General features: G+C 38.5%; 1 protein-coding gene across 3 annotated transcripts in view; it reads left to right on the top strand.

The window, feature by feature from the left end:
* TUB (TUB bipartite transcription factor) overlaps positions 1–25,284 on the top strand; it is a 124,135-nt gene that overhangs the window by 79,993 nt on the left and 18,858 nt on the right. Inside the window, exons 2-4 of one of the 3 annotated variants that reach the window (XM_052693446.1) lie at positions 7,109–7,160; positions 8,646–8,808; positions 18,295–18,432. In XM_052693446.1, the coding sequence (XP_052549406.1) occupies positions 7,109–7,160; positions 8,646–8,808; positions 18,295–18,432 (353 nt within the window). The remainder of the gene's footprint in view (positions 1–7,108; positions 7,161–8,645; positions 8,809–18,294; positions 18,433–25,284) is intronic. The other 2 variants (XM_052693447.1, XM_052693448.1) reach the window with 2 other exon arrangements.

Here is a 25,284-nt window from a genome sequence, read left to right as displayed (position 1 = left end):
TTTCCTCATTAAGCACTCCAGGAACTAGTATTATTTTAAAGTAACCCAGCCATCCACTCTTCCCTTAGGTGTTCTTTTCATTACCAGCAATTTACAGCTGTGCGCTATCCTATCATGTCTTCAAAATTGCAGAGAATGAGTGTACAAATACTTTTTCAACTGATCTTTCCAGGACAATAGAGGCAACCCTGTAGTTTGTGTTATTTAAAACATACAACGTGCTTTAGGGAGTATTTATGGCTTTACTCTTGTTAGATCAGTTCCTGGCTTCTTAGCATCCTTAGTGAAGGCTGTCAGCCTAGTCATTTTAAACTCTAAGCTATAGCTTCTTTTTCCCAGGGACTGCAGTTTTGTACTTGGAAGTTTAATACTTTTCTGATTGATCCCAAATCAGATCTCATTAATACAAAGCAATATCTACAGCATTGTAGATCTCTTGCTGTTTTCTGCAGCGCTCAGATAATGTTGGGCATGGTGCCTTTGGCCAAGGCTTAGTTATATGTATATATATTTATCTCCTGTAATATACGCTTCTTCCAATATGTATTTATCTGACTGGTGATCTTCCCTTCCCTTCCCTTCCCTTCCCTTCCCTTCCCTTCCCTTCCCTTCCCTTCCCTTCCCTTCCCTTCCCTTCCCTTCCCTTCCCTTCCCTTCCCTTCCCTTCCCTTCCCTTCCCTTCCCTTCCCTTCCCTTCCCTTCCCTTCCCTTCCCTTCCCTTCCCTTCCCTTCCCTTCCCTTCCCTTCCCTTCCCTTCCCTTCCCTTCCCTTCCCTTCCCTTCCCTTCCCTTCCCTTCCCTTCCCTTCCCTTCCCTAATGAAATGTTTAGATAATTAATTTTCTAGTTGTGTCCAGCTGTCTACAAAGACCCCCAGCCCCATGCAGGCAGACAGTCCCCAGCTTGTGTTGTCTCAGTGGTTGTTCCTTCTCAGATCGAGGGCTTTGACACAGATGTTGTTTCTTGTGTTGTGTGTTCTATGTTGTTTTGCTGGGAAGAAGAAAAAAAAAAAAAAGGATGCTAAAAAGTTTTTTGTTCTTTTTAAATCCCCAAAACAGAACTGTTGGATAAACAGAATTAAGTGCTGTAGATCTTAATGTACCACGAACATTTAGATAACCCTAACAGGACCAGCAGTTCAGAAAGGTCTCATTCATTTACTGATTTTTAATTAGGAAATTAGTGTGCTAGACAGGATTAGAACAGAAAATAAAGCATTTGGTTCTGTGATTATTTGTGCAACTACAAATTCAATTTCTGCTTTCAGCCATCTGCCCTGCAGGCATTACTTTTGCTATCATTTGAAACATTGCCACTCTGCATCTTCTTGTGTTTTGTGAGTGATTCAGTGCTGGTAATTCTAATAAAAAAACATATCCATACTCCTGTCCCTTTTTCTCTTTTGCATGTTTATATGGCCCAGGAAAGAAGGGGCTTATTTTATCACAGTGATAGTAGTTGAAGGTTCCATTCTAGATCAGATGATTGAGCAGCCACTTTGGGGTCAGAAAACCTTTATTATTCTTAGCTAGAGGAAACCTTACAGAGTTTCAGGATGGTGTTGTTTTTGTTTTTAATAAGTCTTTGGTTAGGATGTGTGTCTGTTATAATATTGTTCTGTAGCACATATGTAGTTCTATTCCAAGTATTTAATGTGCAGTAAGAGATGTCTGGACAATTCAACATGCAGCATACAAGGGAGAACAGATCTCATTTTATGTGGGCTTGCAGGTGTTGGGGTTTTATAGTTTGCTGGCTTGCTAGTGGGGAACTCGTGGAATGTCAGTGGTTTGAAGAACCTGTATGCCATTCCCTTTGCAGCATGACTTGTGTCTGCAGGTTCCTTGGCCACGTTGGTGGACATGTACAGGAGCATTTCTGGACAGTAACATTATCCAGAGTAGTTGGATTTTATTGAACTACTGTGATCTTATGGAAGCATGGAGATTACAGAGAAGTGTAATCAGCTGAACGTGACAGATGGTATCTTGTAAGTCAAGTGCTGTTTCTCTGCATGCTTTAACTTCATGTCTGCAGAGACTATGTAATGTTCAAAAGGCACATTACACCCATTCATGTACTTCTGAGTCAGCCTTATTCTATAACATCCCATAACCTACTTCACTTGACACAGCAACATATTGGGTTTCTTCGCTGCAAGACTGCAGTATAGTTTAGTATTGTACATGGGCTACTATTACCCCGTTATCCAAACTCTTAACTCTTTATAAGCTCAACTGTTTGTTTCAGGAGTTCTCCCTGACTGTGTATGCATATCTTGCTTGTACGAAGGTCCCTGATTTCACATGGAGTTTTGTAGTGCTGCTGTTAGCAAAGTATTGTCATGAACAAGCAGTAAAAGAAAATGCATGGGTGACACTTTGAAACAGTATATGAAAGTTTAGTAGTCGTATGAATATTTGTTAATACAGGAACTTTTCTCATTACAGTTAAGTGCTGAACTGCAGAGATATGATTTCAGACCTCTGTCTTGGAAAATCCTTCTCTGTAAGGCAGCGTCAGGAAGAAAGAAAACATTACTTCCTTTGGCAGAAGCAACATCTGCATTACAGTGTCAGACTTCTTCTAAAAAAAGAAGTAAATAAATTAATGACTACATACATACTGCAGATTTTAATTAAAAACATCTCTTGTTTGTTCTTTTTGCTTGCAGTGGCTTACTGAAATGTGAGCAGTTTGCACATTCAGTGAAAGAAGTTGAGTTGCTCTCTGTTAAATGTATTTGGATTAAGGCTTTTCCTATTTTACTTAAATTGAAATCAAGCAATGTGAAGTTAAAGGAAAATATAGCAAGCAAATTGAGGAGCTTCACATAATGGTTTAAATGGTTTAAAAGCTTAATGGTAAGCTTTTGTCCTTAAAACTTCTGGAGTTTCTTTCCAAAAGATTTTTAAGGAAAACAGATTATGAAGAGCTTGGGATACTAAGATAAACTGAGTTCTTACATTTTTGTCTTTGTTATGATATGCAGTGCTTTAGGAAGCCTGTTTATTTTTGTGTAAATTGAATTTTATGTTGTAACTGTCTCAGTAAAATAGATTTTGGTTTAAAAAGTGTGTTAAAAAGTAATGCTTTGACAAGGTGATATTTCATTTATAGTTCCCTTTAGAAAACAGGATGGGGGATGTTTGAATCAAATGCCATGTATAAAATTTGAAAATATTGCTATCTGTTTTATGGATCTTGGACCACACTTTCAACTTGAATCTCTATAATATATAGCTGTAATCTTGCAAACTTCTTAAGCCCAACATCCAGTAAGTTCTCAAGGGTAAGTAGCTTGAGTTTGAATATAGATGGATGAGTCTTCTCTGAATCGTTATCTACAAGGAAATATATACAAGCTATGATTTGTTAACTGAATTTGGAATAGAATGTATTGCTGCAAAGCTGGAATACTGTTTTTAATATAATACACAGTGTAAAATCACTCTTCCTTACAAATGTTGTTTAAGCCATGGCCAAGTTGTTAGGTGAATACATGATAATTGGTCAAATAGAAGGGAAAGTGCAGCTTGCTGGATCTTCAGGATGCTTCAGCACAAATTGCTCACATGTATGTATTCTCTTCAGTAATTTAATTTTCATGAGCTATAAAGTATATTTCCTAATTAAGACTGATTGAGTTTCATGCTGCTACTGGGATTTTCTAGCATCTCACCAAGCATGTAGGCAGAATTGTTCTAACAGCCTCATTCTCTACGAGATTATTTCCTGTAGTGATCCTGCCATGTTACAGCTTTGGTTTTTCTACTGTTCTGGGACTTCAGTCTGTGTCCATGTCACTTATTTTGACTATGGAACAACAAAATCTTTGCTGCTTCTGAATCTAGGTAAGATGGTCTGGGTCTCCTTGCACACGGCTTATGCTACAGAAGTACTGTTTCTCTTCCCTTCTTCCAAGGGAAAAAGCAATTGGTTTCTGCTCTTTTCAGGAAGAGTAAAGACTCTGCTGCTACTCCTAGACTTTCATCTATTCCAAAGAAATGAAAGGGCAAATCTGCTGTATTTCAGCTCTTGGAGTCTGGAATACCCACCAGAGTGCAAGGAGTACCAGATGCAGACACATTTGCATCTCAGGGTCTGCTGCAGTTGTTTTTAAGGCAGCAAAAGTGAGGGCTTGAAGGCATTGCTCCAGAAACAAATCTTTTGTTTATTTATTTATTTCTTTCTTTACCAAAGCCTGATGTTCCTTTATGGTAAATCTTGGAAGTCACCCAGTCTGAGGAGAGTTCTTCCATTGAAATTCAGGGTATGTGAATTACTGGCTGTTAATCAACAGTTCCAAGGTCTCATAGAAAATAACAACAAAGAGTACGGTCTCAGACCACAGCATTTTGCTATTATATCAGAAGAATATACAGGCTACATTGGATCCTTTTCTTCTCTAGGCTTGCATGAGCATCAAGAAAGGACAAAGTCACAGCTTTTCAGTGGTTGTGGCATTGGTAATTGTTAAAATATAACTGGTGGTAATTGGATTACTTTTAAGACCCTGTCTACACTGTGATGGACTCAGAAGAGTGCTGTGGCTGTCTGATGGCAGTAAAGCATTCTAATACAATTCCATCCATCTGAAAGGTGAGAGAATTGATGAACTGTATTCTGCTGAACCTTGATGTCTGTGAAGAAAGCTGGAGTTCAGTTTTAGTGTTGAGCATTTCAGCTTAGATACTGCAGCAAGGGCAAGTGCACATTTACAAAAAGATTGCGGGAAACAACCCAGAACTTGATAAAATACAAAGTCACGGAAAGAAAGACTTGGAAGCTGCAGAAGGCATTTGCAGGTGGGTATCAAGGCATGATGCTCTTGCTGTCAGCTTTGATTATACTTATTCACTTACCAACGTCTTGCAGTAAAAGGGCAATATGGAAGGGTGTTTTCATGTTATGATATCCACAGCTTTTAGATGGAGATTCGTTTTCTTAGTAGTCCTTCAGCATGTCTGATACAGTTGCTTTGCGTTCCTGGAATGCTGAATCAATGCAAATCACACTCTTCCTCTGCCTGATATTTGCTGTGGTGCTACTTAAACACCTGTGTCTAAGTTAAGCTGTGAGTAAGGAGACCTGTGGAGCTGTGCTTGTTTAGTTGGTCTGAGGTCAGCTTGTTGTGTCTTCCCAGGGAGACCCTTGTGGGGCTTAAAGCAAGTCTGAGGAGATTTCCCTTCTCCCTTGTTCTACACAGTGTGGTACATCAGGATATGATATAGGAAAGCAGAGGAAGCTACAGACATCCTGAGTGCCCATACACCTTGTCTGTGATAGAGAATTTGGAATTAAAGCTGATCCAGCATAGTACCGAAACCATTATATGCACGTAAAGATGACTACTGAACTGATGCTTTATGGAATGTCTGAGAAGTGTATAAATATCTCATTTAACAAATCTGAGGGCGTCAGCACAGTCTGCTTTATAAAGCAGAATATGAAAGAAGAGATCAGAGTTTTCTCCTTAGCTCTGCAAATGACTGGTGAAGTGGAGCAATATTGGCTCTTGAACTCTCTATTACAGCTGCACATGCATTGCTGCCTCTGCAGTTCTTAGGATCTGTGCTATCATCATTACATGTTTTTGTCTTTTTCTCTAGCATTATCTTAAATGAGAAGGATTTGTTCAGTCCATTAAGCCCAAAAGTTTCTTCTTGGTATCTTTTACTCAATTGTTAGTTCGAAGGTATCTCACTGGGTATTAGTGCAGCCAATATGTATTGTGGTTGTACTAAAACACCTCTGGATAAGCAGATATTGTGTACTGTAGAGGAATATGTGCCTTCTTGTAACTTGTTTCTGTAATTTATCTGATTAAGAATGCTTGGTATAAAGCAGAAGAATTTTTTTTTTTTTTTTAATTATGAATAATGCATTGTGTCTACAAGAGACTGCATTATTTCCTTCCTCAGGTTCTTGTACAACATAGTTTCAGTTCTTGGAATGTCAGTCTTGGTAAGAATTAAGAATTGTGTAAATTTTAAAGGCTGATACTACCAGTAGTACTTAATTGCAGATCTTGATGAAGCTGGTGTTGGTAAGATGACCATCTGTATGTCTTTTTAAGCTCTACTACTAGGTTGATTTTTCTCCTAAGGAGTATGTATTAATGCATAATGGGAAGTCCCCTTTGCTATTTCCATTGTAATATAATTTGGCTTTATATATGTCAGAACGCAGGTTCATTTGTCCTGGATTTCTTTTTATCTCTTTAATAGTTAAGAGTGATTATAGAAATGGGGCTAATCTCTTTATTATTTTTTTTTTTTAAGTGCTGTAAGAGGAAATGGATTCTGCTTGTAAGAGGCTATTTCTGTAGCAGAGTATTCCTTGTAGGTGATATATTACAATTTAAAAGACTTAATGATCTGCATTCAGAGTTTAACCATAATGTTCTTACAATGGAGACCTTTATTCTCTAGAAAAGAAGTATAGTCAGACTTTTGATCAAATACCTCATAAGAATAGTTTTCTGATTGCAATACCATTAGTTTTAACATCTAATTAATGAAAACAATTGAAAGTGCTGGAGCTAATCTCCCAACTACTAACAATTAGCAGAAAGAAATACATCAGTGGCACCATGCTATTTGTCTTGCCAGTCTCTAAGGATTGAACAGCATGTCAGTAAGTGTGACTTCAGGTATTCGGAAATAAATTCTGGTGTTCAGTTTGCAAAGTCTGGATGGTTAATTTTTCTAAGATGATTTTGCATACTGCTGAGTTCCTAACATTCATTACTTTGTATATGGCTTACATGCAAATTTTCCGTCAAATCCCATTGCTGTTTACATTGATATTTTCATTAGAAGATGGTGGAGAAGAAAACAAGCTGTAGACCGTAGAGTTTGCATTTCTTTGTGATCTGGTTGATATAAACTTTTTATTAAAGTTTATGTGAACCAGAGTTTTCCAGTCTTTCACAGACTGCATTTAAATTCTCTTAAGCCGGCTTTTGCGAGTTGAGACAGGCAAACTTCCATGGAGCACAGTAGAAGTTTTACATAAGTAGCTTTTGTGGCACTTGGCTTCAGTGATTGCTGTTTGGTGTTTATTTTGAGTGATAAATCTGTTCTAATTATGTACTTGTCTTTACAGTGTTCTGGATGATGAGGGGAGCAACCTGCGTCAGCAGAAGCTTGACAGACAGGTAAGATTTGGAGGAGTATCTTACTGCCTTCTGAAGTCATGATCTTGGAGCAGTGAAATCTGCAACACGCGTATCTGGTAATTGGTAAATATATCATGCAAGATAATTGCATCTCTGATTAGGGAATGCAAATGAGGAGTCTGTGGAGGTCACAGCTTATGTAAAATTCTAACTTCTACTGCAGTTTTTCTTATGAGATTAACATCTCTACTGCCCTGAACTCATTTTAAGTTTGCTTACAATGTGTTTATCACATTGCTGGACTGAAAAGGACAAGAAGTTTTTGCAAAGTTGTTGGCCAGCAGAGATTTACCACAGAGTTTTTACATCTTTTCGTTCCATGTATTTAACCTCGTGGCTACAAACCAGTGGCATTATGTTCTATGTTATCTGTTTTGCTACTGTTATCCTCCATGATTCATAGAATATGATTCAGAATCTCTCTAATGAAATCTCAGGAAATTTTGCTGTTAAATTTTAATGGGGTTTGAGGTTTCCATTTCACCTTTTTTTTGTGTGTGATGCCTCTTCAATAAACCTTTGTGTTTTATAATTAAACCTTGTAAGTTTAATTTTTTGTTGTTACATCCATTCCTTCTCCCATCTTTTTGTTTTTTGTTTTTGTTTGCATGTCTGCTAGCATTTCATTTTCAAGTGAGAAAATGAGAAAACTTTCTGCTTCTTGTTATGCTGACCATTCTGAAGTTGTCTTGGAATGTTACAGACACCTTAAGGAGCTGCAAGGCTCCAGTCTCCATTCTTGTTCTTAATTTCTAGCATATCCATATGGATATGCTTTTAAAAGCATATCCAAAAAGGATATCACTGTATATGAGCACAGGGGTGGTAAAGAAATGGATAATTAAAATTAACATTTCTGTTCTCTGAGACTGTGGAAGATGTCTCAAACAGAGAGGTATCAATGGAAACTGCACAAAGCAGCTGGGAGAAGAAATTTGTGAGACTGCCAGGATAATTCCTTGCATTCCATCAGTATTGCTTTGGTTTTCTGCAGGTGTAGCTGAGAAATTCAAATGTTTAATTAAAGTTTGTCTTGTATAATTAGATTAAGCTTACGTCCAGCATTATCATTTGTTTCTAATTTGCAAATGATCTGCTTTTGATTTATGGAAATTTAAATTGGCATCTCTGTGTCTCATGCCCTTGCTTACCCTCCCATTGCTTCACAGCTTCTCTCACTGTTGTTTTTCCAAAGGTTATTTCCAAGTAAGCTCTGACAGCTGATAGAGTGCTCAGAAAGATCTATTTTAATTATTTGCTGTTTTCAGCAGAAGGTGTTTTAGCAGTGGGTTGGTGTTTTTTTTTCCCCCGAAAGATTTCCTATTACCCAAAATAACCCAAGATCCTACTTGCCAATGCCCACCACTAGAAAACTTAGAAGACCTAAAGACGATCTATTGTTTTTCATCGAAGATTGCTGTTGTTTGGAGTCCAGTAACCTGATTTTCTTTGTATTTTCCTCAGCGAGCATTGCTAGAGCAGAAGCAGAAAAAAAAGCGCCAGGAGCCGTTAATGGTTCAGTCCAATGTGGACAGTCGCACAAGAGCGCGTAGAACGAAACATTCGGAAGAACAAGCACCATTGGTTGAGTCGTATCTTAACAGCAACAGCAGCACCATATACCATGGTATACGAATGTGGTCTATTGCATGCATGTTTACTGCAAGTTGTAGTATGATGCTGACAGTGCTAAGTTCATGCTGTGAGAAGAAAGGTGTTATTTTCTAGTGAATAGTCGATAACCTTCACTTGTGTTTGGGAGTAAGAGCCACTGGGCCATGGAAGAATAGGGAACAGAGGAAGGTAACTAGCTACCAGTTCAGATCAGTTGGCAATATTAAAGTGTCATCAGCCTTTGCTTCCTCTGAAGTAAAGCTCATACTGTACTAGTCTATGGATCTTGTCAGTGTTAATGATAAATTTGAAACTTCTTAACTAATTTCAACTAAGTTTGTATATCACAACCTCAAAGATACCACATTTCTGCAAGTTTCATTAAAGTAGGCGAGGAGGTAGAGAAGAATATCCAAAAGTTGTAAACTGTGGTCTGCGGTTTCTTATTAAAAATTACAAATTCCAAAAGGGACAGAGACACTTCAGGTGAAAAACTGTAAAGCCATTTCTGTACTGTTCAGAGAATTTTGTCATCAGCAATAAATCCTCAGGAAACCAGTCGTTATTTAGTTCTGAATTTGGGTGGCCCATGCTAGTTTATGATGTTTAGGTGTGTACTTTTCTCCAGGTTATCCTAGAGAAAAGCTTGGGTTGCACATGTTCAATATTGTGTCTCTTATAGATCTTGTTCCAGGCTGATAGTACATCCAAGAGGTACAAAGAACAGTGATCTTCAGTCTTTCTTGCTCTGCATATGTTGAATTTGATTCAACTCCATAGCCAAAGGCTTTCTTCTGTTAGTGTTGATGAGTGTGTGGGACATGAGCTGAAAAAGAAGGGTACTGGGAGAGCAATGGCTGTTTTCAGATTGAGAATTCTATTAGGTGGCAGAGTAGTTAGGGTTAAGCCTAAGATGTTTTAGTGAATCTACACCTGAACAAAAAAGGCCAAAGCAGTATCTTAGTTTTGGAACAAACAAAAGCATAACTATCAGTCGTTCCAGATTTCTCTCAAGTGCACTGCGTGTGCTCTACTTTTTGTCTGTTGTGCAATCTCATTTTCAGCTAGTGGCCACACCTTTTAGCAAGGTTGTAGCAGACATTTGCTGGACTAACAGATCACATTGTGAGAAGTGTAGGTTTACAAATGATGGGCACTTTTTTTGTTTTAGGTTTTTTATGATTTTTAAACACGGAAAACATATTTCTTCTCTTTGCTCATCAGGTGCCATTATATACTGAACTTTTCATACTGTTGGTAGAATCAATAGCTCAGAAAAAAAGCTCAGAAAAACAGACATAATCCTATAAAAGGTAGCATATTATCTATGTTTATTGAAGTAAATTTTGCAACAGTTTGCACCATAGTGGACTTTCTGACTTAAGTGAGATTAACTGTGCTCTTAAGGTAAAGAGTGACCCTTCCTGTTATGCTGTACTGTACCATTTTCTGGAATATTTACTAATCTCTTCTCCTTAAATCTCCTGATTTTTCTCTCAAACCCTTTCAATATTTAACAAGGTCTCAGAGAAGCAAAAGATAATGTTTCTTGTATTCATCCTAAGAGTTTGTTAGTCTTTGAGGGTCAGCTGTCTTTGTAATAAGCCATGCCGTTAGCAAAAGCCGACTTAGGAGAATTTAGTTACTTAATAAAGTGCCTTATTGCCTTATAAAATCCTTTGTTGGGAACGTTACTCTCGAAAATATTACAAGAAATCTGAAAGCATCCTTTTTTGGTGTGGTCTTCTCTGGGAACGTTCGTAGTGTTTGCACGATACATCATTAGGTTCTGATGACCGGTTTTAACTACAGTATTCAACTTCAGGGTTGGTGCTTTTTTTTTTTCCCCTTCAATGAATACATTTGTATGTGGGAGTGTCAGATGCATGAGACAGCTGGGCTGTTTCTAAAGAACTATTCTGCTCTTTTCCGTTCATTTGTTTCTGCTCTAGGCATGCAGATTTTTAGTTAAGAATGAGTCTTTGATGGGAGTTGAAGGTCTGCTGAATGAACTACATTGCTCGGATGAACACGTTTGTTAAGTCAATTCCTGTACAGCAAATGCTGCAAAAGGAACACTTTACACCTACCATCCTCCTCTACTCTTCTTTCCTTGTATTAATTCTATGCAGCACAAAAGCACTGGTTGATTTTGAAAAATAATTGGATGCCTGTTTGGAGGTATCTCTGTGGTACTTTGCTCAAAGTAGGTCAGAGATAACATCTCAGAATTGCTGAAATGTTAGGCTTTCTGCACTGAGAAATTCTCTTTCAAACACTGCTATAGCTCACTGTGTTGCAGTTATCTTTGCTGCAGTGGTTCACTGATGGGCAACTCTATTCTGGAATAAAAACTGATTTCTTTCCAGAATAATTGTCAGAGAGTAGAGTGAAAAAAAGTCAAGATCATTTTTATTCTGGAAGAAAACACTGGCCTGGGAAGCTCTTTGTGGGTAGATAGCATGGAACTACATATTTTACTACTTAAGCCGATTTCTTTCTGTATAAGCACCCTTTGCCATTAGGTATGAATTTTCAGATAAATAACTTCCACGTTGAAGTATATCCCTCTAAAACCTTCTGGTTACTGTCGTACTGGCTTATTAACTAATAACAGCAAAATTATTTGAGTTATCTGCTAGAACTGAGGTGAATTTGATTGAACAGGCCAACCTGAGATCAAATAAATCCAAAAAGTCCATGAGTGGAGTTAATCCAGTTAGTCTGAGCTGGGTTACGAGCCAGTTTGCTACAGTTCCCACTACTTGCCAGCCAGCATCTGTGGATCAAGTAGGACTAGAAATTGTTTTCATTATTTGGAGGAGGTTGCAGAGATATATTTTATGGGAACAGAATCTCTTGTTTTATAATCTTTGCCCCTCGGAATCGTAGAATGATAAAATCACTCAGGTTGGAAAAGACCTTAAATATCATTGAATCCAACCACAACCTAACCATACTACTCTAACAAACTTCTGCTAAATCATGTCCCTGAGCAAATTTAGGCATACTAGCAGGAGAAGTACTTTAATGGCAGTATTTCTAGATTAAGTCCAGGACAAAACTGACTGTGTGGAGGGAGCAGGAATTATGCGTGTAAAATGAGCATAGTAGCCTTTTCCTTGGCACTGAAATGAATGTATTGATATTATTTTGGGGTCACGCCTGTAGGTTAGATCCTAGATGATCTGCCTGCTATTTCAAGCAGTAAGCCTCCTTCCATTAATTTCCATGATGTTTGGCTCCAGTTTATTACAAAGCCTGTTTTTCTTGTAGTACTAAATACAACTTCGTTACTTCATCATTAAAAATAGCTGAATAAGAACATGTGTTGAAATTAAGCATAGATTGTATATAGAAGATGACAATCTTTTATTCAGTGGGATAAGCTTAATCCTTCATTACCTTCTCTTTCTTGTGACCTTGTTTATTTTCAGTTCAGTGTCCTTCAGAAAGCATATTGCTATCTGCTTGTTTAAAGTTTTTATTAAGTGCAGCTTGCCATTCTGTAACGCCTGCAGTCACATCTACTTGTTTGTTGTCATGTATCTCTACACCCCTTATTTTGAAGTGCCTGTTCAAAACTTGAACAAACATTTTAGCCTCATATGGCACTGCAAAATTCGGCTATGACTGCAGCTTTTCTCAGTCTGGATTGCAAACGTATATACAAATCAAGTAACATGCAGAGATACACTGCTTACTGCAACAATTTAATTACACTATTTAATCACATTTCATGCAAATGATGAAAACCCATTTTTACAGGGAAGAGTAATTTTATATCTATGGAAATGGTGAATTTCCACCAGGGAGAGATTTTTCTTTTCGCAGCAGTGAGGAAGGCAGAGATTTGAATGCGTGCCAGATATGCTTTCATTAATATTACCATATTTTGTTGCAGCTGTGGCTTTTTTTTTTTAAAGACTTGGAATTAAAATTGTTTTCGGTTAGAAACTCTCTGAACAATTTTCATGTCAACATTCAGTTAAGAGATTATGATTAACCATGTGCTAAAAAGCAAAGTTGCTTCCTTGTTTTCCATTTTTGACATTTGCCAGCACATCTAGAAAAATGGTCCTGTATTGTGTTGAACAGCAGGTTTCAGGTAAAAGGCATAGGTTTGGACTGCTAAGTTTGACATGACGTTCTGGCCTTCTGTCATAAAGGGTGAGAGACAGGTGATGAGTACCAAGCTGTCAACTTATAAGAGAATGTCAATTAACCATTTAAAACAAAAGGCAAACAAACAAACAAACAAACCGTATTTAAGCATTCATCACAACTGTGTGTTGCATCCTTGTATTTCACTAACCTTGAAATGAGGTGTTAGTTTATTTTTTTGAAGGCAGCCAGGAATGTTCTATGGACAAGGCTATTAATATTGAGAGATCCGGCAGCACTCCAAGTATCATGTGGGCAAAACACCTAACTTCCAATAAGCATATATTCTGAAATCTCCCTTACAGCCGCAGTCTCTTTACCCTTCATCCTTAAGGATCTTGATTTATTATCAGTCATTACCATTCTAGTACATTCCCAAAATAGATGAACCAACCCTGTAGCTGCAGAGAACAGCAGGTAGCAAGTCGTTAAGAGGTCTCTTTGTGTTTCTTGGTACTAGAAGTTTTGAGGTTTTGAGGCAGCTGAGGGGAACTTCTTGAAAAGCGCCCTTCTCTTTCTACTTGAAATACATTTCCTTGTTGCAATTTGATGTTGGGAAGCAGCAGCAGCCAGCAGCTCCCAAAGGAACAAGGAGTCTGCTTGTGAAAGTGAGCCCAGCACCGGCAGTGCCCTCACAAATGGGAACCCATCCCACAGGCTCTGAATGCAGCAGGCAGAGCTGGCTGCTGCCAACAGCATCCTCTGCAGTCCCAGATGCAGCAAGGAAAGAACTGGGGTCCCTCAAGCACCAACAAGTCCCCATATACCCTTGTTCTTTCTGTCAGCCCTTTCACAGTGAGCTTCAATTAACAAATATTTTCACCTTTGTAAAATCATCCTGGTAATGCACCAGTATTAGGGGCAGAAGCTGCAGAGCCACAAGTGATTTTACAGGCAGCGTAATTTTTTGGGAGCCTGGAATCTGTGTGTAAGTTGCTTGTTGCAGGGTCAGTGCCTTTGATTGTAAGCATTTTAATGTGAACATCAACTAATCGTCACTAAATATTACCTTACATGCCAGCATCTTTGCCCTCATCCAGCCCCTTGCATGTAACAACTTTTTTTCTTCCATACATTCTTTTTTTGTAGGCCTTCTGTACAAAAAATATTTTGTTCTACAAAAAAGTGGTTTTGCCTTTCTTCTGGGTATTTTTATGGAACCTATTATCTGTTTTAGGATGATAAAAGTGCTAGGTCAGTTCATAATCTTAAATTGACCAAAAAAAAAAAAAAAAAAAAAAGCCAAAAAAATTGTTCACTAAGATTAATATGTTACAGAGCAAAGCAGTGAGCTGTTTTTGTTGTGAAACACAAGAACAATTCAGACAACACCAGGAAAAGCACAACTGATTTGCCCCAGTTTGTTAAGATACACCCTTGACTGAACTGTAGTTTAGCTTTCTTTGCGTGGTAATCTTTCTGGATTTCACTTTTACCGTGAGGGAACAAATCAATACTGTGATAAATAGAGTGAATAGCTTTATAGAGTTGAGCTAGTGGTTTGCATCACATCATTTATCCATCTTTCTACATGAGGTGTTCTCTCCACTACTTGGAGATTTTTTAATCTGTCCATTTCTTTGTGTGCTTGTGTGGTTTTTATCTTTCTTCATTCTTCACACAATATACTGACCAAAAATATTTTTTCTCCTATCACATGGCATTGTTATGTGAGAAAGTTTAGTATGTTATGTTACAGTTTCCCTTTTTTCATTTAAGAACATGAGAGTATGCAAGTATTCAAGAAAAATAGGCATGCAAATGAATAAGAAAATCATTTTTATTGCAAGGCACTTTGAATTGAATTTCCTGTGTGAACTTACAGTCACGAAGGCCAGACAGAAAAAACATGCTTTCCATTGTCGTTCGCTTGAATATCTGCAGATAACTGGTTTTTAATATTTCTTTTAAATTCCTTGTTGTCTGTATCACAGATTATTCAATAACGCAGAAGTTGCATCCTTCCCATTGGTTATGAGTTATAGCCCTACCCCAGTGTTGTCCAGCACAGAACTGGTTCATGAAATACTTCTTTCCACACTTTTGGCTGTTGGACTCCTGACGATGAAAAGCAAAGCCAGCTCAGGGCCCTTTTCCACTTTGATGTCAAGACCACGTACTGCGTTACCAGATCACTTGTTTGTTGTTCACCTTTCCCTCTTAGCTCTGATTTTCAATTGGTAAAGTAACCTCTGCTATTTTCTGTTTCCTAAGAAGCATGTTTTGTAATACTGCATTGGGGTTAGTAATGAGCAGTCAATCTAACAAAAAGATGAATAACAGTAGAACTAAAATCATATCATTGTATTCCTTGATATCTTGCCATTTATCTCAAAGTAATTTCTTGCAGTTTATGAGTCCAAAAGAGAATGAAACATGAGGCACGATGATCCAGTGTCGTTTGCTCTTTGGAATTTTGTCTCAATGTAAGACATCCTGCTCACATTTCTGTCTTGTCTAAATGAAAATTCCAATACATGCAAATCTAATTGAAAAGGAAAAATCATCTTTAATTTTTTAATTAAAATTTTAATAATTTAGAGCTGGAAATATGAGGTATTGGACTGTATTTTTGAGCGTAGTCACCTTGCAGCTAAGAGAAGTGGGATTTTTAAAGTTAACTGGTCTTCTTTTTTTAATTGAAATGACTACATTTTTGAGTGTCATTCGTTGAAACTTCATCCCTGTAGCTGCATGTAAGAGTCTTTATTTGTCCTGTGCTACAGGTATCGTTGTTTATCTTTCAACTTTTTAGCATCCAACTGAGCACATAATCATATCATTATAGCAGTTTCTGTTATGCAAGGAGGCCAGAGAAAACATTATAAGTGGATGAGCCTTAGTAAAAGTCTGCTGTTCTCTAGGTAATCAGTAGCTAAGGATAATGTGGTGGGGTTTTGTGATGAAGATGATATTTTAGGATTTGATTTGAATTTAGTTTAGAACTAGTGCTTTAAATGTAATGTTGCAGGTCATTAAAAGTTCCTTTAGAATTATGAGATTCTGTGCTAACTCCTTTCACAAACCCATCTGTAATACTGGCACATTTATGGTTTAAGTTTTATTTTTCATCCTCCATCACTTATGTTTGAAAGTTCTGTTTACCATATACAGCAGTGATGGTGTAAGTTCAAAATGGCTGTCGCTTGGAAATTTTGCATTATAGATGAAAGTAGTGGAGGTATTTTCTTCTCTGGCCTTTGAAGCACCCATCACTGGAAGTTATGGGACAAAATGAATTCAAAAAGCTTTGGGCTCTTTCTTGTTTAATCGAAGGACAGCTGAGCAGACAGTGAGGATAAGTCTTTAACTTTTCAATGTACAATATCAGAACATTTCATCCCTTGCTTATTAATCATTGCCTTGGGCCAAGTAGATGATACTTCATCTGAAAGAATGAATGTGGTCGTATTTAAAAGGGAACTGATTGGTCATTGAATGTCGGTCATTTATAAAATAATGAAGTTCAATTAAAAGGAGGATTATCATCTTTAAAACAATGGAAGGAACATACCCTCATTTTTATAGATCGACTGAGTTACAAGTACAGGACAGATTGCTGGGCTGACCAATCCTGCCTATTTAAAGACCGTGCAGCAGGGACACTTTGGTTCCCTGCTTAGTCCAAGGCTGCCATGCCTGTGGAAATAGGATGCCATGCTGCTGTGTATGTGCCACTTTCCCTGACATGCTGCGCGCTCGCTCTCCAGTTCTGTCTTCTTAATTTCTGCAGTGCTCTGTGATGCTCAGCTGGAGACTGCAGTCTTGGGATTTGTTTGATAAAAGACAGGAGTGAGGAACTGGGCAATGCCAAGCTGTTTATTTGAGCTATTAATCACTCACAGCTCTGCCTATTTCACCTGCTTACTCTGTAAAACTTGGGCTCTTGATGAAAAGGGAGTGTGTGTTAGTGAGTGCTCCAGATGCTCCTTGTGCAATGAACGTAATGCTCTTCATACTGGATTGCTGCTGTGAGGAGAGCAGCTCTGGGGTTGTAAGGTGCATTCACACAGGCTGACTCCATCTTACTCCTCTGGGAATCTCCTTGGTGTTTGCTTCTGTTGCTCTTTGTGTGCACGGAGGATTTGGTGAACAGATAAGTTGCTTCGGAGACCAGAAGCTTGGGGAGAATTTTGCTTTTCAAAGGGACAACTGGCTGTCCACATGTCATCACTAGCCCTTCTGTGGCCTTAGGAAGTGTGCCAGATATGTTTTTACCTAAATTTATAGGTGGCCAGTTTGTTCCAGTTAGATTCCTTTGAGGTTTTTTTATTCGTTCATTTATTTTGAAGAGAAGAATTCAGTTTTGGGAGTAAGAAATGGTGGGAAGCCCTGAGAGCCATGGTGATATTCCTGTGGGATAAATCAGTCACCTCGTAAAGCTGGGGGCTTAGCAATTAACAGCAACCAGCAACTGGTGCCAACATTTTTTAGTGCCCACCTATAGGTTATTTTGCTTGGGATATGAAGTTTGATGATTTCTTTATGTATTTCACAAAGATGATTGTTTTTATGCCTCTCTACCTTACCAAGATTGCTTGAATTCATGGCTTGGCCTGGCCAAAAGGAGTTACTGCGTGTGTTGCTTTGCACGGTTGAAATATTGACCTCAAAGCGTGTCATGCTTGTAGAAAGTGATAAAGCCTCTTTCTACTTTGAAAGCATCTAGCAGTATGTGAATTATGCTGACATTCATAGTTCGTGCCACGCATAATATGCTGAGACTTCAAAAAATTAATGTGTATGGTACAAACTGGGGGGAGTCTGTAATTTGAGCTTTGTCTATAGTTTCTCCATAAAGTGCCTGGCTGTCCTTCTCATCATACTGTGGTGCTGACAGTTGCACAAGATGTGTTTCTCTGAGAAGAAAACCAGTGGTTCCTTGTTTATGGTTTTAGGATATAGTTTTAAACACAGACACTACAAAGTCTAAATGAAGCTCTTCTGCCTTTATGCTGCCGCTGTTTGTGACGGTCTGGCAGACTTTAGGATGAGGAAATGGGCTTCCTACAATAGCTCAGCAGCACATTAATGTTATGATGTTATTTTTGGCCTGAAAGCTAGCAGCTAGCATGTTATTGGAAAGAGGGAAAAGGTGAAGAACTACATCCCAGTTAACTTAACACTTCCAATTTTTTACTGTAACTTTGCAATTTCTCATTTATTTGAATCTCCTCTTTGCATGAATTATCTGAAATACCAAATTCTGCTATGCCTGCTCACAGCTTTATGCCTTCTCAGAATTCTCAATGCATTCTCTCTTCTCTCTCTCAATTTGTTTCTCTCTTGTTTCTCTCTCTTTTTCTTTTTCATGGGGTACCCTGAATCTCTCAAGCAGTACAGGAGGCCGAACAGGAAGATGTAAAGGTGGCAGTGGATGCCCAAGCTCCGAAATCAACTAAAAAAGCCAAGGCAGCATCTGCAAGCTGTCAGACTGGCAGTGCCAGAAAGGAGAAAAAAGGGAAACACAAAGGTTAGCTGCATGCTGCTGAATGTCAGATGTTGAACTGACTGCACCAATATCTTTCTTCTTCTTTATTTTTGTTTCGTTTCTATCAGAATCAGTAGCTTTCTGCGAATTGTCTGAAAGTGATTTATTGCAGTTTTTATGAGACTGGAAAATGCAGATGACTTGGAGCTGCATGTGTGAAGGAGGGCTGAATGTGTAAACCACGTCTGTTCCAAAGGAGCACGTTTGTTCAAATTCTAGATGAGTAAAAAAGTCCTGATGAAACAGATGAAACAGACGCTTTCCTGCAGTGTTAAGGAAATGACAACCATCTCACACCAGTTTGATTTTTCTTTGTCTGTCCACATGCAGTGTAATTTGGAGGAACAGCCTCCATTCTAAGACTCTCACTGAGGCTTGAACGCTGCACAAATTTGAGGTTCAGTGAGAATTTTGAAAATTAAGTTTGACAGATCCAAGATAATATCTTCAAAGGGATTCTTCGTGTTGTTATTTCAGGATTAATCTGTCCTAACTGGTAAAATTATGTGGGGTGTTTGTCTGAAAAAAAAAAAGCAATGATTTTGGGTAATATTGGTTAAACACAAAAATGCTATTGATAATGACAGAAGTGTAGGTAATATAATAAATATATATATATAAGATTTTTTATGTGTGCACACGTACACAAAAGAGAGATTTTTGTATCATAATATGCAAGGTTTTTTATTTGATGGCTGATAACTAATGAAATTAGTAAATACCTTTCCAATGGTTTGCAGTTCTTGGATAAAACCATTGTAAAACTGTCATGCCTAGGCTGGACTGTATTCCCATCTGATGTTTTCCTGCAGTCTTTCTATTATTTCCAAGGTAGAGTGTAGTGTCTGTTGTTGACAAGTCTACTTAACAATAATGATGACTTGCAAAGGTAATTATTGAGGTCAGTGTATAAAGGCTTATCCACAGGGATTTTTCAGACTTGAGCCTGCCTTATCAAAATCCATTAAACCACACTGCAGCCTAATTCTTGAGGTGTGAATCTTCAGCTCCTCTATATCTGTAGTCCCCCTGAGACTGGGTTAGTCAGGTTTCAGAGGCTGGCCCTGAGGTAAAGAGTTTATTCATTTATTTATTTGAAAGAAAGATGATGTTTGACTCGTCAATACTTAAGCTTAAAATAATAGATAAAAGATGAGGGTAAAATTAACTCTGTGTAAGAACTTACAAAATAAGTGAACAGAAAACTAATATTTCTGAATTTAACATAAAAAGTAATTCCACTCCAGCATAGTCATACAGATGCCAGGTTTTATTCTGAAGTGGGTTTTACTGGAGAATAAAATTTCTCTTACTAGTTTAAGAGAAAACTTTCCTGAGGCTGCAGTTGAGCATTGTGTGGAGTAATACTTAAATTATTCCTACTGCATAGCCTTGAGGCTCTGTTTCATCTCATAATGCCTGCTTGAGCTGTCTCTATACTTAGAGAACTTAAAATATTGTTCTGGTCAGATTCAGTAGGCTTAATTTGGGAAATCTGCATTGTGTAACACCAGTGTATGTTTATGTATTTAAATTTGCATGTTTTCTAATCAGTTTTCTCCTGAGTTCTTGTTGGTTGCGTAGTTAGCAGACTCTTCAGAATGTCTGCCATTGCTATCAGCTGCTTGAAAGGAGTTCTGTGTTTGGTTTTATGTAATATTTGAGGGATAGATGTGCAGCTTGTCCACTTGTTAACGTTTGAGCAATCCAGGTCTGTGCCATGCTGTAACTTCTACATGTCCTGTAAGTGAACAGGATGGTTGCTAAGGGCTGAATGCACAATACGTGGTAAGATAACATTTTAAATGTTTCTGTTGGTGTTTAGTTATAGTATTACTTTTCTGAGTGCAGCTGAGCTCTTCGTGCTTGAAGAAGAAAAAAAAAAAAAGCCATTGGACTAGATCCTATGAATAATAAGCTAATTCAGACCAAGAATCATTGAATTATACATGAATAGCTCTTGCAGCTGTAATGTAATGATCCTACTCTGGTCTTAGATGTGTAATGCCTTTTTAAGTGGCTCAAAGAAGATGAAACTTTGATCAGAACAATGTGCTAAAGATAAACATGAGGGAAGTAGCAGGTTTAATGAGGTTACACCAACACAGGGCAAGAGAAGGATGTGGCTAATTGCTCACGTAGAGCTGGTGGTTGCTCCTGAGTGAGGGTTCACTGCATTTTGTGATTCTGTGATGGGTAGTGTAGCATTTAGCAACTTCCTCTAAATTAGTGTTACTACAGATATTTCTCTCTTTATGATGTGTCCCAAATACACTGTGTCTGTTTTTGAAAAGAAACATCATTTTTTATGGGAAAAAGCCTGTAAATGCAGTAAATTGATTGCATTTCGTAGTGGTATTTATGAAAGGCTGGGTCTCCAAGTTTGCTGTTGGACATAATATTTGACATAGGGAAAAATGAAGCAAATGAATACATAAAATGGTGGAAATAATGGATTGAACAGTGACTTGATTTTGAACTTTGTGATGCAAAGAAGTGTTGCATAAGGATATTAGTGAACCACAGAAAAATAGCCCAAACAAGTGAAAACAATTGCAACAAGTACCTATGAAAAACATGCACCCGGCATGGGATGCAGATACAAGATCAGAGCATCTTTAAATCCCAAATCCCTAGATTACTTGTTCAGAATTGAGTTTGTACGGTTGTACATTGTGCTATGAAGTGGTTGGTTGTTGCTTTTTAATTTGTTTTCTTTTTTCTCAGCGTAGGTTTGTGAAGTAAAGTGGTTCTTTTTAGCTTTTTGAGGTAAATCATGCAGAAGCAAATCAAGAACATAAAAAGAACCTTTATCAATATAAAAAAAAACAGACAAACATACAAAGCCAGAACATAATTCAAAGTGAAATCTGATATGGAAATTCATAAGTCATTCCATGAGGGTTTGTTTCTTACTGAACCCATTGTAGACGTACTATGTTAGCATGTTCTAGGAAACATTTTCCCTTCCTGCACATATGAATGTCAGAAAGCAGATGAGAAGCTGTGACACACAGTACTTTTTCTGCCAGGATAACTGTTCCGTGTTTTGATTTTACTTACTTCTTCCATGTTTATTTCCTCTCTCTCATGCTGGTCTGTCTATTTTGATTTGTGTATCCTGTCCCATTTTTTATGTAACAAGAAACTACATTAGTGCTGGCCAACTCAGAAAGTAGCACCGTGTGTTGGACTTGGACAAGAAGCATTATTTCTCATCATTAGTACTTACTCTTACAGGAATAAAAGAGTTTATGTAGAGTGGATTTATCTTGCTTTCCTGTGCATTAAAGAGAAAGGGTTGTAGGAGGAGCAAATGAGTTTCCACCAAGAAAAACCCTGTTGTTACCAGATTTGACAGCCCTTCCAAGCTACAATTTAGGAACACACAGACTTAATAGTGATGAAATCCAGCTACAGTTTTCTAGATTTCATCAAGGTGAATGTAGAGCTTGCTGCTCGACTGCTTGCTGTATTGACTTGATGTGATGTTAGCAATAGGCCTTCCTTCAACTGAAGTTTAGTCTAGATCACCTCTGGGGTCCTTTCCTAAAAAAAAAATGTCTTTGCATCCTTTTCCTTACCAACAAATACCTTTGTGATTTTGCATTTGCATCTCAATGGATGTGCAGTCCCTAAGAGAACAGACATAACTGGGAAGTGGCTTAGAAAATATTAACAGCTACACTATACTTAAGGCGAGGTGATCCTAAAGACAGAACAAAAATTGCATTTTTTGTACCTCTTTAAGCATTCTCTCTTTTGAGGAGAATTAAACCCAACAAATTTTATTGCTTTTCTAATTAATGGACTTCTGTGTTTCTAGAAGATGTAGTTTCCTGATATTTCATTCTAGCTATCATGCTAGAGCTTTCTAAGTAATCACTGTGAGAAGTAACCCTTTTAATTAACTGAGTTTTGCAATACTGCTTTCTTGTACCACTGTTCCAGAAGTAAACCTCATTATACTTGTGGTCTGACTTCTGGATAGATTTGAAAAACATAATCAACTACTGTTTTTCTTTTTAGCTTAAAACACAGATCACTTGAAGCAATGGAAGCAGAAGCAAAGTTTCCTTTCAGCCAAGTTCTTTAAAGCCTGGAAAGTCTCTTTGTTTCTGTGTCAGTACAATAAAAATGGATTTTTCCGTCTCTGACCTTGGAGTGGGCTAGCTGGTTTTTGAAGCTACAATCTTAAGCTGGCAGAAAAGTTGCTCTGCAGTTTGTAATAGCAGCCTTGCTGCTGGTTGCAGCCTTGCCTTGTCCACTTGGATGTGCCTTCTGTGTTGGACCAGTGGCTTGTCTAACCTGGTGTCTTTCCTTGTAAGGCATGTTTAAAGAAAGAAATGAAGGAAAGTTTCTAGTGTGTCGGTGGTGTTTGCGTTTGCAAGGGAAGGACATAACTTGGACTTGTTTTTGAGTCTGATACACATACAGCTTAAGCATATTCTTAAAACTTAGTGTGTTAATCAGTTAATCATTCTTTCCTATGCTTACAAGTCCATGGAAAAGTACCAGTAGGAAGTATTGCTGGGTAGTTTGCCACTTTTTGAAGCTTGAACTGATTTATACAAGACTAACATTGTGCACTGTCTGTTATTGTCACATAGCAGTATCTCTCCTTGTGTCTGCTCTGGTCCTCATCTGTAAGCAGTGGTCACTTTCATCAGCTGCCTCTCTGAGCTTTCCCTGGTCATACACAGCTGGATGGGATGTAGTTTATTCCTCCTCTTTGAACCCACACCCCTCTCCAAGTAAAAGAATCACAGAATGGATTGGAAGGGACCTCAAGGATCATGAATTTCCACCCCCCCTGCCACATGCAGGGCCACCATCCTCTCCATTTAATGCTAGACCAGGCTGCCCAGGGCCCCAACCTGGCCTTGAACACCTCCAGAGATGGGGCATCCACAACCTCTCTGGGCTGCCTGTTCCAGCACCTCACCACTCTCACAGTAAAAAACGAAAGATGTTATTCTTTCTTGATTATCTCTTGAGCAACAAAATGTTCTGTTATTTTCAATTGTCTATAAGATTTGAAGTGCTGAGATACAGTATCCAGTACGGATATTGAAAACAGAATACAAATTGGAGGTGTAGGATGGAAATGCCAGTGAATGCCAGTTGCTTGGGTTTTTCCCTGTTTTTTATTTCTGGTTGTTCCAGGTTTCCTCTGAGACACGGCAGTGTCAAAGTTTTCCAGAAAGTCATAACTGAAGGGAGTTGCTTCAGTAACAGGGTTGTTTCAGTCTCCCTCTTTCTTCCCTGCCCTCCTTTGTTGTTGCCTTGAGGGTAATATAAAGAATTCCTTAACAGATTTATCTTAACAGGTATTCAAGGACGCGTCCATCGGTTTTTCTCTATGTTACCCTTGGGAAGAAAAATGTAGAAAGCCCTGCATCTAGCTATAAACACTTTATTTTTGGCACAGCCCACTCAGCTTGTCTTTGCTGACACTCTTCTTAAACTGGAAACTTGAACCTGTAGACATGAGTTGTTTGCTTTTATTGCTCTGTGAACCATCCTTCCAGTAGGTGGGTGGAAGGACAAGGAGGCAGTGAGGCAAAGAATGAGAACAAAGGGAAGATTCACCTCAGATATCACAATTGTGCAGGCTTGAAAGTGCTTTCAGACATTAGGCAGGTGATGATGAAGCGGTCTTTTGAGCCATGAGTGAACAAAATACACAGACATCACATGACATATATGAAAGAAAGGTGTGTGCTTGCATTTAGTACCACTGCATATAACTGTGTTGCACATACACATGTAACTGCAGTAATGCATGCACACACACAAATATTATTGTTAATCCCGTGTTTGCCATGAGCCATCTGTGGCATCACATTTATTTGCTTCTTTTTTTTTTTTTCTTCTTTTTTTTTCCCCCCCACAATATTATGATACTACAGAGGTTATTTTCATTTTTTCTCTCTCTGCCCAGCTAGATCTTCCATTCCCTTCAATGGAATCACAGAATCACAGAATGGCCAGGGTTGGAAGGGACCTCAAGGATCATGAATCTCCAACCCCCCTGCCACATGCAGGGCCACCAACCTCCCCATTTCATACCAAACCAGGCTGCCCAGGGCCCCATCCAACCTGGCCTTGAACACCTCCAGGGACGGGGCATCCACAGCCTCTCTGGGCAGCTGTTCCAGCACCTCACCACTCTCTCTGTAAAGAATTTCCCCCTGACATCCAAACTAAATCTTCCCTCCCTCAACTTAAAACCATTTCCCCTTGTCCTGCAGTTGTCAACCCTTTCAAAGAGTTGATTCCCCTCCTGTTTGTAGGCTCCCTTTAAGTATTGAAAGGCTGCAGTGAGGTCACCCCGCAGCCTTCTTTTCTCCCTCAGCTCCAAGCCCAGCTCCCTCAGCCTGTCTTTGTAGGGGAGGTGCTCCAGTCCCCTGATCATCTTTGTGGCTCTTCTCTGGACCTTCTCCAACAGCTCCCTGTCTTTTTTGTACTGGGGATTCCAGACCTGGACTTTTGCAGTTGACACCAATGGAGTCACCAGCAGAACCATTTGTAATGCTTGATAACATACTCTGCCAGTGATGCATATTTTAGAATGCTGGAATTGATTTTTCTTTTCTAAAAGTGTGCCCTGCCAGGGTAGCCTTTGTCCTACTGCCTAATAATACATGATGTTCCTGACAGCATGGGATGTGAGCATAGATGTGCTGCAGGCATCAGAAAGCAGCAGCCTCAGAACAGTCTCTACTGCTGTCAGTCAGTTCTTTTGCTGCAGATATTGGTCTGCTTGGAAGAGGAATAATTAGGGTTTTGTTCCTTTTGAAATGAGTTCACAAAGTTAGGTTTCGAGCATCC

This window comes from Tympanuchus pallidicinctus, unplaced genomic scaffold (genome assembly GCF_026119805.1).
Source record: "Tympanuchus pallidicinctus isolate F22 unplaced genomic scaffold, pur_lepc_1.0 scaffold3, whole genome shotgun sequence".
Classification (NCBI taxonomy): Eukaryota; Metazoa; Chordata; class Aves; order Galliformes; family Phasianidae; genus Tympanuchus; species Tympanuchus pallidicinctus.
Note: the sequence above shows the minus strand (reverse complement) of the source record. Positions and strands in the feature narration are given on the sequence as shown.